The 10,383-nt window shown below is 62.3% G+C and overlaps 3 protein-coding genes across 3 annotated transcripts in view; all 3 read left to right on the top strand.

Moving 5' to 3' along the window:
- Nucleotides 1–336: 336 nt before the first annotated feature.
- Nucleotides 337–1,530, top strand: LINJ_07_0430 (acetylornithine deacetylase-like protein; the record flags this gene model as incomplete). The annotated part of the gene is made up of 1 exon (XM_001463199.1): nt 337–1,530. One exon carries the CDS (start codon nt 337–339, stop codon nt 1,528–1,530), a length of 1,194 nt encoding a protein of 397 aa, XP_001463236.1.
- Nucleotides 1,531–3,777: 2,247 nt separating this feature from the next.
- Nucleotides 3,778–4,878, top strand: LINJ_07_0420 (homoserine dehydrogenase-like protein; the record flags this gene model as incomplete). Its single annotated transcript, XM_001463198.1, has 1 exon — nt 3,778–4,878. The coding sequence occupies one exon, from the start codon at nt 3,778–3,780 to the stop codon at nt 4,876–4,878; it is 1,101 nt and encodes a 366-aa protein (XP_001463235.1).
- A 2,669-nt stretch (nt 4,879–7,547) lies between these two features.
- The window catches only part of LINJ_07_0410 (putative protein kinase), a gene marked incomplete at both ends in the record, with an annotated part of 5,602 nt that continues 2,766 nt past the window's right edge, over nt 7,548–10,383 (top strand). Inside the window, 2 exon segments of the mRNA XM_001463197.2 lie at nt 7,548–10,374; nt 10,376–10,383. The exon segment at nt 10,376–10,383 is cut by the window's right edge and continues 2,766 nt beyond it. Of these exon segments, the coding sequence (XP_001463234.2) occupies nt 7,548–10,374; nt 10,376–10,383 (2,835 nt within the window).

The raw sequence follows: 10,383 nt of genomic DNA, 5'->3' as shown, positions 1-10,383 counted from the left end.
GTATCGAGTGGCACTGCATGGAATGCATGCGTACGAGACCGTGTGCACCTGTCCGCATCGCACACCACAAGGTTCTCTGCAGGGGGGGGGAGGGCGACATCGTGCCTGCTCCCTCCTTTTTGGCGTCTATTATACCACGCGATGGACACTCGCGATCATGCGCGGGGTGCAGCACCTGCGCGTGCATCTCAGATGGTCTCTCAACGAATCTACCTCCTCCGCCTGCCTCCCTCTCTTAGAAATTCGCCCGACCATTCTCTGCAACTGCTTTTCTCGCTTCTTGCTATTACGCTTCCGCCGCTATCGACCTCTCACTCCGGCTGCTCTCCAGGGACAATGGCCTCCCTCCAACATGTGCGTGATATGCTGGCGAAGCTGGTTAGCTTCGAAACTGTGAGTGCGCGCACGAACCTGCCGCTGATCGAGTACGTGCAGGGGTATCTTGCGGCGTGCGGCGTGAAGCACGTGACGGTGATGCGATCGGCGGATGGGATCCATGCAAACCTGTTGGCGACGCTACCAAGCGCGGAAGGCAGCGTGGAGGGCGGGCTGATCCTGAGCGGGCACACAGATGTTGTGCCAGTGGACGGGCAGAAGTGGGCAAGTGACCCGTTCGTGCTGACGGAGCGCGATGGCAACCTTTACGGGCGCGGGTCGTGCGACATGAAGGCGTTCATTGCTGTGTGCCTTGCCCTTGTGCCGGAGTGGGTGCGTGCGCCACCGCGGAAGCCCGTGCAAATCGCGCTTACTTACGACGAGGAGACGACGTTTGACGGCGTGCGGCAGCTGATGCGCGAGCGGGGAAGCGATCTGAAGAAGTGCGAGGGCTGCATCATCGGCGAGCCGACGATGCTCGACCTCGTGATTGCGCACAAGGGCATCTTCTACAGCTACATCACGTTCAAAGGCAAGGCTGCACACTCTTCGCTGCAGACTGCGGGGTACAACTCCATCGAGCCTGCGATGCGCGTGTTTCAGAAGCTTTTCGAGATGCGTGATCGCTTCGCCCGCGAGGGCCCCTTCGAGGAGGGCTTCAACATCACCCACACGACTCTCTGCCCGGCTCTCACGACCGGCGGCAACGCGATAAACACGATCCCTGCAGAGTGCTCGCTGGGCTTCGAGTTCCGCAACGTGCCGTCTCACCCTGCATCTGTGATTAAGAAGGAGATCTGGGACTTTATCAGCGCGGAGACGGAGCGCGTGAAGCTGGCGTGCCCGGAGGGGGGCATAGACGTGGTGAAGCGCGGCGAAGTCGAGCCCTTTGGCGGCAATAAGGATGCGTCGGTCGTGAAGGCCCTCATGGCTGCCAACCCTGAGCTGCCGAAGATGGCGAAGGTGTCGTTCTGCACGGAGGCGGGCGAGTACCAGGCCGCTGGCATCAACTCCGTGGTGTGCGGCCCCGGCAACATTGAGCAGGCACACAAGGCGAACGAGTTCGTGTCGCTGGAGCAACTGGACAAGGGCCTGTTGGTGGTTCGCCGCGTTGTGCAGCTGATGTGCGGCGGGAGCGAGGCCAGCCAGTTGTGAGCCTGTAGCTGGCGGAGTGGCCCAGACAACGCTGGTGGGAGCCAAGTGAGGGTGACGGGGCGGCGACAGACGAGGGTGACACCGAGGCTGCATCTGGCGGTGGCGGCTATGCCTGCTCTCGTTGCCTACTTCCATCCTTTTCTAGATGTTCACGCCCGCCTCACGCCCCTCTCTCTTTCTCGGCATGTGCCCCATCACACGAACATAGGTGCGACACGCGCACAAGCAGTTTTTGGCGGAAAGGAAAAACGACAGTGCGACGACTGCGTGCGGGAGGTGTGTGTGCGTATGCGCGTGATGCTCCCAATCGACGACGCGTATGCGCATGTGTGGCGTGGGCGGTGCTCCACGCGATCTTGCGTCTTTTCCCCCTTCCCTTCCATTTTTTTTAAAAATGTTTTCCGCTTCTCCATCAAGCGATGCATTCACATGCAGGCGCCTGAACCTGCATGCCACATGAGCCCCCTTCTCTTCCTCCCTCATCCTTCGCTTGCGTTGACTTGTCTTACGGCCACTGGCCGTTCTCTTCCCTCTTTCTGCGCGCTCGAGGATTCACGGAGTCGCTGGCTCGATCCAGCTTTTCCCCTTATCGCTTATTCTGTTCTTCGGCACGCACGCACGCACGCACACGGCGGCCTGTGCGCACAGGCCGCCGTGCTGTGGTCCTCTCTGATACCTCGCGCGTCGCACGCCATCCCCTCTTCTCGACGTCTGCGCGTGTGCTCGTCTGTGCTTTTGCTTTCGCTTCCATTCTCACGGCGGGGCTGATGTGCTGGCGTTCGTGTGGTACCGCGAGTGGCACCGCGAATGACTCCCGCTCTCCATACTCCCTTCGCGTCTGTACTTGTGAAAGGTGTGGCACGAGAGTCGGGCACTGACGAAGGCAGGCGGTATTCTCTTCGGCTCTTTCACCATTCAGCGCCGCCCTCATGACGTGGGCACAAACACCTCCGCGCGTGGCATCCCCGGGTCCGGTGTGTCCAGCTCGGTCTGGGTGGACGCCGAGCAGCCCCCTCTCCCCGCCCCCATCCCGGCCGAATGCCGAGCCACTTCTGGCGGTGCGCGTGCCAAGCGCCTACGACGTGGGCGAGTGAGAGCGAGTCGTCGCTGCGGATGTCGGCGGGCGGGTCCTGGACGGCGTGGCGCCGGGGCGAGCGGCGGCAGTGAACGCGTTTGTGGTTCTCATCGGATAGGCAAAAAGTGTCCGCGCGACTCGAGCGTATGCCACACCCGGCCCTCGCACCGCCTGCTGGTGTGGGGCGCCTGAGAGCCACCCTACGGTGCGCGGGGTGGGTGGGCGGCGCTTGAGGGCACGGGCCCTCCTCGGGCGACCGGGTCGGCGCACTGCTGCAACGCGTGTCTACCGGTGCTTCGCACCACGCGGATGCGGCCTGCGACAGGGTCGGGGGTGGAGCGGCGTTGGATCTCACGTTGTGCGGCAGAGAAATGAGGCACGCTAATGCGAAAGGAAGCGCATGTCTTCCGTGTTTTTCCAGCTGCTTCTGATGGGGCTGTGCTCGCGAGGGTCCAGCCATGACGTACGTCATGCGCAAGGCTCTTGGAAAGGCCCCATGAAAGGCGCACAGACATGCCCGCACAGCCATCTGGCCACCAATAACGCACCGCTGTGATCACCACCACCACTCGTCTCCTGCCCTCACTTCTGTCCGCCACGCCACCCGCTCGTCCTCCTTTTATTGGTGACCTTCTCGGCGTAGTCACGGCGCGAGTGGCAAGGAGAGATGGGGCAGGCTTGTGCCGGCCAACGACAGACCGCAGGCACATCCGCACCTTGTTTTGCCCGACCGTCCACGATGCGTATCATCTCTTGTCCCATGTGCACCAGCCCGCGGCTGCCGCTGCCCCTGTACACTCGCGCGAGGCACCGCTTCATCGTGAAGCGCTCCTCTGCGGCTAGCCAAGGACGCGTGCGCATGTGTGTGTGTGTGTTTGTGCTCCGCCCTCTGCCTTCTCTTTGGGGTTTTCTCCATATCTCTACGCAGTGGCCGCGGAGGGCCGCTGCAGCCGCATGCGCCACCCCTTCCCATCCTCGCTTATCCGCACTCACCGTCTTTGTTGTTCGCTCTGTCTTCGTAGTCGCGGGCGGCCGTACTTGATGTCACCTTCCCTGCTCAGAAGCGATACGCTAGCAAGCACCGACTCCCCCCCCCCCCACACACACACACACGCACGCAACCGCTCAAGCACCTCAACTCGCCACGTGCATCATCCTTGTCATCACTAAGCATGACGGTCGTTCGCGCTGCCCTCCTGGGCTTTGGTACCGTAGGGCAAGGTATTTACAGTATCGCGCAGCAGCGCCGTGAGCAGCTCAAGCAGAGGCTTGGCGGCGTGGAGCTCGTCATCGTAAAGATTCTCGTGCGCGACCTGCGCAAAAGAAGTCGCGTCTTGCCGGACCGCTGCGCGAGCGATGCGAAGTTGCTCACGGACGACATCGAAGACGTCTTCCGCGCTGACGTGCAGGTCATCTTCGAGGCGACGGTGGGTGAAGAGCCGGCTTTCACGTACCTCCAGCGTGCCATTGTGGAGCATGGGTGCTCGGTGATAACAGCCAACAAGGTGATGTTCGCCCGGTATGGCGCTGCCCTGCAGGAGCTGGCCGCCTCCTGCACCCCGACATCGTCGTTTCCGGCGACGCGGGTGTATGTCGGCTTTGAGGCGACGGTTGCTGCCGGCGTCCCGATCATCAAGACGCTGCAGAACATGTGCCACGTCCAGCAAGTGCGCAAGATCGAGGGCATCGTCAACGGCACGAGCAACTACATCCTCACAGAGCTGCGCGAGCACCCGGAGAAGACGTTTGAAGAGGTGCTGAAGAAGGCGCAGGAGCTGGGCTACGCAGAGGCGGACCCCACCAACGATGTCGCCGGCCAAGATGCCTTCGTGAAGCTGCTCGTGATGGTCGCCATCGCGTTCGGTCATCAGCCGAGCCGCTCGACCATCCCGGTGACGGGCATCGACACTCTCACGCCGGAAATGCTGCAGGACGCGAGGGCGAAGGGGCTGCGCTACCGCCACGTGGTGAGCGCTGCGATGGAGGGGGCGGCGACGTCGTCTTGTGCACCCAAGTCGTCAGCGGCGGAGGAAGAAGAGGCGCAGTCACGTACACGGCCGCTGCACGAGCGTCTGACGTGCTCCGTCAAACCGATGCTGCTGGGCCCGGAGCATCCGCTGTACCATATGGACGGTACGACGAGCGCCGTGTCTGTGTGGACGGACTACCTCGGCGTCGTGACCATCTCCGGCCCTGGGGCCGGCATGTACTGTACCGCCAGTGCCATGATGGAGGACTACGCGGTGTGGATGGAGGCGTTCCGTCGCCCGTAGAGCAGGATGGGTGCACCCGTGAGTGATGGAGGGAGAGGGAGACCTGTGCAGAGGCAGAAGCGGATGGGCAATGTCCGCGGGTACAGCACGCGCATAACTCGCATGAGGGTTTCACCGCTCATTGTCCCCCTTCCCTCGAACACGCACACACACTCACAGACGCGTACACGCTTGCCTCCGCCCGCGTGAGCGGATGCGCTGAGCGAGGGGAAGAAGGAAGCGCGCAAAGGACGAAGAGAGAGAGAGCAGTGCAGCCTTCATTGCGACGCTCAACGACAGCGTCGCATCATCTGCAGGCGGAAAGACATGGAGTGCAACAGCAGGGGAAGATGTGCGACATGCTCACACGTATTCTCTGAGGCCGTCTCGCGTCTTATCGTCATCAGCGCAGCCTGCTACCCCCTTCCTTTTTTTTTTCGTTTCCTCGGCCCTTACCTTACGTACGCTATTCTTATGGTTTGGCTTCTCGTGCGTGTGTGTGTGTGCCATGCGCCGGTGGGTGCGCTTCTCTCGCTACCTCTCTCCGCGCCGCGTTTTCTCTCGCGACAGCGCATCGCTGTCTGCCTATTGCCTGCTGCTCGTTTTTCATGCGTGCGGCTGTGTTGGCCATCGCTCTTGCCTCTCCTCCGCCACGCCCCTGCCGTTCATTTCCACGTGCGTGCGTTAGTTTCTTCTCAGGGTCGTTCTTGTCGTCCTTCGCTGATCTCGCTCTCTTCGCCGCTCCCTCTGTGGCCATGCTCACCAACAACAAGCACTGACTACCCCCTCCCTCCCTGCGTCTGCGTGGCCACTCCAACGCCGGCGTTGGTTGTATCCACGCCGACGGAAAGAGCACGACGCACACACAAGCGAAGCAGGAGGTCTGCAGTGCAACAACTGAACGCTCCTATGATCGCAACTTCCGCCTGTGCCTCTCCCCACACCATGTGCGGACACGCATGTGACACCAGCCGTAGCACACGACGCGCGCGAGTGCGTTCCCGCTGGTGTCGCACGTTGGCGCTCTTTTTGTTTCGTGGCGAAAGTGAGTGCGCGCTTTCTCGGGTGCCCAACCCTCCACCTCTCTCTCTCTCTGCGCGGCCCCTGACGCGTGCGTGTGCGCTTGGCCTCACTCTCGTCTCTTCCACCATTTGCTCACATCACCTGTGGCGGGCGGCGGCGCTTCTTCATCATGGCTGCCGTTGCCTCCCCAGCGCTCCTCTCTCTGACTTCGATCAGCACCTGAGAGCCTTGCACCGTCTCTTTCTTGTACCTCCGCCATCACTGGCACCGCCCCCACGCAGCACACCAGCGTGATCACGCCAGCACGCTCAGGACCCTTTTGGAACGCGTCCGCTTTCACGTTGCACGCACACGCAGAGATACGTGCACTCGTCCCCCCTCCCCCTCCGGCTACAAGGCGGTGACACCGCACTGCTTGGAACCACAGCGGCTGTGGGCAGAAAAGCACGCTGGCTCACGGGATCACTCCACCTCTAAGTTCCTCCTCCCCACCCCCTGGCTTTCGGTTGAAGACGATCCGTGGTGAGAGCTGATTAAGGCAACGGCAGTGTGCACACAATCGTGTGCGTGTGTGTGCGACGTGACGGAAACGGCGCGTCCTCCTTTTAGCGGGCCTTTGTGTGTTCGGCGCAGTGAAGGCCCTTCTCTGGAGGCTTTCGCTCTCTCTTCCCCTCTCTCTTTCTCCTTGTGCTCTTCGCGTGTGTGCGAGGGTGCGCCGCCTCGTCTCCAATCCTTCCCTCTCTTTTCGCGCTCGCTTGAGAGGAGACCGCCCGCCTCCGCATCATCGCCTTTCCTTTCGTTCCTGCTTCTATATTGGCTCCCTCGTCTCTCCCCTCGCCGAGCTTGTCGATGCGTTTGTGACTGCCTCTGCGTCTCTATGCCTCTGTGTGTGTGTGTGTGTGCGCCTGTGCATGTGAAGGTACGAGCGCACTGCAGTAGCTTCTATCCGACACGGTAGAGAGACATTCCCCTCCCCTCCCTTCACCCACCACCACCACCACCACCACCACCCCCGGGGCCCGGGCCCCTTGCACAGAGGGCGAAGCGTTCGCTCGAGCATCGACATTGGTGCTCACGAAGAGGCGAAGCGAGAGACGGACTGTTGCTGCTGCATTACGCGTCGTGGCAGCGGTGGCGCACCGTTCACTGGGCGCACACTCAGATACCGATACATACATACATATATATATATATGCATATATAGTAGACACGCAGATATACAGACGCGCGCGCTTACATTATTGAAGACGTTATTTATTGAGTTTCTTTTATTTTGTTGTGTGTGGTCTCTCTGCTGCTGCTGCGCTCACTTAGCAGCCTCCCCTCCGCTCCCCTTCAAGACGTTCGTGGCGTGTGCGCGCGCGTGCGGCCACCTCTTTTTTTTTTGGTCCGCCTCCTCGTGGTCTACGGAGGCAGCGGGTAGAGCCGACTTATCAACAGAAATCGCAGCCATCCATCCACCCAATCTATATATACAGGCATCTATATATATATATATATATATATTTATACAGCTAAGCGTCGTGCGCGCGCGCACACACGCCCTCCTCCTCCTCCTATCTCTCACGCGCGTGCTCGCGGTTTCTCTTTCGCCCCGCTTGTTTGAATCAGCGCAGCGCGCGAGTTTCTCCGTCTCGCCGAGCTCTCGCCAAAAGGGTGTGCCGCTCATGTCTGGCTCACAGCTCCACAGCGCCACCGCTGCTGCCACCATGACATCCACGGCCGTTTCTTCGGCGTCCGCTGAGCCGTCGCCGCCGACCGGGTCGTCATCAACCGCGATAATGTCGTCCTCCTTGACGGCACTGGCGCAGCAACAACAGCGGCTGCTCGTCTCATCACTGCTGCCATGCGACGGCCCTCTCCAATACGTAGACCCGACTGCTGATGGCCTACCCGGCACCAGTCCATCATGCTCTGAAGAACACAACAGTTGTACGCGGCCTGACGCAGCTCAGCAGGACAGGGCTGTATCGATGCGGGTGCCCCATGCCACAGCGCACGAGCGCAGCGAGCACGCCAGCAATGATCCTGGTCCTTCTCCCCCTTTCCTTCCCGCCGCAGAAGAGCGGCTGACGGGTCGAAGTCCCGACGCCGCCGACGCCACTTCGCACTTGGATCACGATGGCGCGGCAGACTGCGCAACGTCCTCTTCGAGCACCGCAACGGCGTCGACGATCTCCATGCACATCACTGAGACTTGCGTACTGAAAGACACACTGCCGGCTCCGCCAATGCAAGACCAATCAAGCTCAGAGGGCGGCGTTGACGCTACCGCCGCGCGGTACAGCTCTTCGCCCCTTGTAAACGCGGGCAGTGACGCAACACTCACCATGACTGGCATGAGGAGCGCCACTCCTAGCTCGCCGCTCAAGGCGCAGTCGAACTCCCTGCAACCGAAGGAGAGTGCAAAAGTCGCTATAGATGCGGTATCGCGGGGCTCTGCAGGGCAGCAGCCCAGCGCAAGTGGGGGCCTGACAACGATGATGACGACGGCCACCTCCACCAACACCACCACAGCAGCAAGAGGATTGCCTCGCACGATGCTGCCTGACACGCTGTCGGCGTGCACCACCATGAAGGGGTCCGAGACGTTGTCGTCTCAAGCGGGGTCGCTGATGCTGCCGCTGAGCGATGGCACGCCGCCGAGCTGCTCGATGAAGGCGGCAACAGCGGCCCTGTCAGGGCCGCGCCGTGAGAAGCGACGCCCGCCATCACTCTTTTCAAGCTCGCCAGCGACGACTTCTCTGACCGTCGCCACGAGACCCGTGCTGATCACACCAGCTGTCAGCAGACAAGAGGATCGATCACTCACCACGTCAGTGACGCAGACGGCCTCTTCTGTCTCTCAAACCAACCAGCCCCTGCACGGGCAGGTGCAGCGGCCGCCTGCGCCTCTGCCGCGCACACCCGGCGCACCCAGCCCACTATCTTCGACCCTCGTCTCATCCGCCTTACCGACGCACGGCGACGGCGGTGTCGAGGAGGACGCAGATGGAGAGCGACTAAGCACGCTGGTGGTCAGGCGAGACTTGCACGAGTTGGCAGCGACACGTTTGCCCATGAATCCTGCCTCCTACGCGCCTGTGCACGTGAAGCTGCCGGCAGTCTTGCCCACAACCTCACCGCCGCTCCGATCTGGCCGGCCGGCCCACCCTATCGCTGCCCAGCAGCACCGTGCCGCATGTGAAAGCCAAGGGGGCCTCACCGGCAGCAGTGGTGCATCGACGGCGGCTCACCACAGCGCGGCGGGCGCCACCACCCCGGCAGCCATCGCACCAGTTTCGACGCCGTCGAGTGTGACAATGTTCCACTACGGATCGTTTCAAGCCGGCTACGCTTCCACCGCTGCCGCTGGCGGTGCTGTCACACCGAACGCGACGCCGCTGTTAAGCAACAGCAGCTTGTGCGGGTTCGCCAACTACTGCGGCGCCGGCAGCCTCGGCAGTGGCAGTGCGCCAGCGGCGTCGCTCAGCACCGCGACCTCCACCGCTTGTGCCAACCGACTTCAGCCGCCTTCCGCAGCGCGTCTATCGGTGACTGGCATGGGTGGTGGTGGTGGTGGTGCTGTTGCCGGGGTCTTGTCCCCGCTTTCTCTGTCCGGGGCTGCTGCGACTGCTCGCACAGTGCGCCGCCGCGCACCGCCGCCGTTGTTATTTCGTCTTCGTTCTCCGGTCGGCCCAGCGCCGCCCAGCACCGCCGTCAGTGCGAACGATACAAGCGGTGAGATGACCTCTCCTGGATCAGTTGCGCCGCCCTCTTCAGCGAGCCGAACCGCCACCTCGGCTGCCGCTGCTGCTGCCAGCGCCGGTGCCTGCTCCTCAGTGCTGACTACCCCTCCGCTGAATTCGCGGTCCATGGGGATGACCATGAACAGCGGCAGCGCAAGCGACTTGGCGAGCACGATGGCAGATCGACCCGCACGCGGAAGTGGCTGCAACCCCCCGGCCACACCCGCTCGATCGGGCCCGTTCGCCCGCGCACATGGCAGCGTAGCCCAGAACCTGAACACCTTTTCTTCTAGCACCCGAAGCGGCGGCCTCGTGCGCATCTCACACGATCGTCGCACCCTCGTCGCAGGGATGTTCCGCGTGTCGCGGGACGGATGCCTCACGGTGCGTAACATGCTTCTCCTCAACCCGACCCGCATCGACGCCGGCAGCGCCACTGGCGGAGCGGCCGGGCCAGGCTGCACCTGTGGCAGTTTTATGGGCAGCAGCACAACCGGAACTGGTGGTGGTGGCAGCAGGAGTCGACCGCTACAGCTGCTGCACCCGCAGCGATCTGCGACCAACTACTCGCCCGTGAGCAGCAACGGCGGCCTTGTGGGGCGCATGCAACTACTCGGTCCCGGCGGCGGCAATGACCTCGGGGGTGGTGGGGGTGCTGGCGGCGGCGCGGGTGGACTAGGCCCCATGACACCGAACACAACCGGCTCCGACTGGTACTCGCCCCATGCGTACCACGGCGGCGGCGGCGGGTCGGGCAACACGCGCACATGACANA

The sequence above is a fragment of the Leishmania infantum genome, chromosome 7, assembly GCF_000002875.2.
Source record: "Leishmania infantum JPCM5 genome chromosome 7".
Taxonomy (NCBI): Eukaryota; Euglenozoa; class Kinetoplastea; order Trypanosomatida; family Trypanosomatidae; genus Leishmania; species Leishmania infantum.
This window is presented reverse-complemented; position numbering and strand designations above follow the sequence as displayed.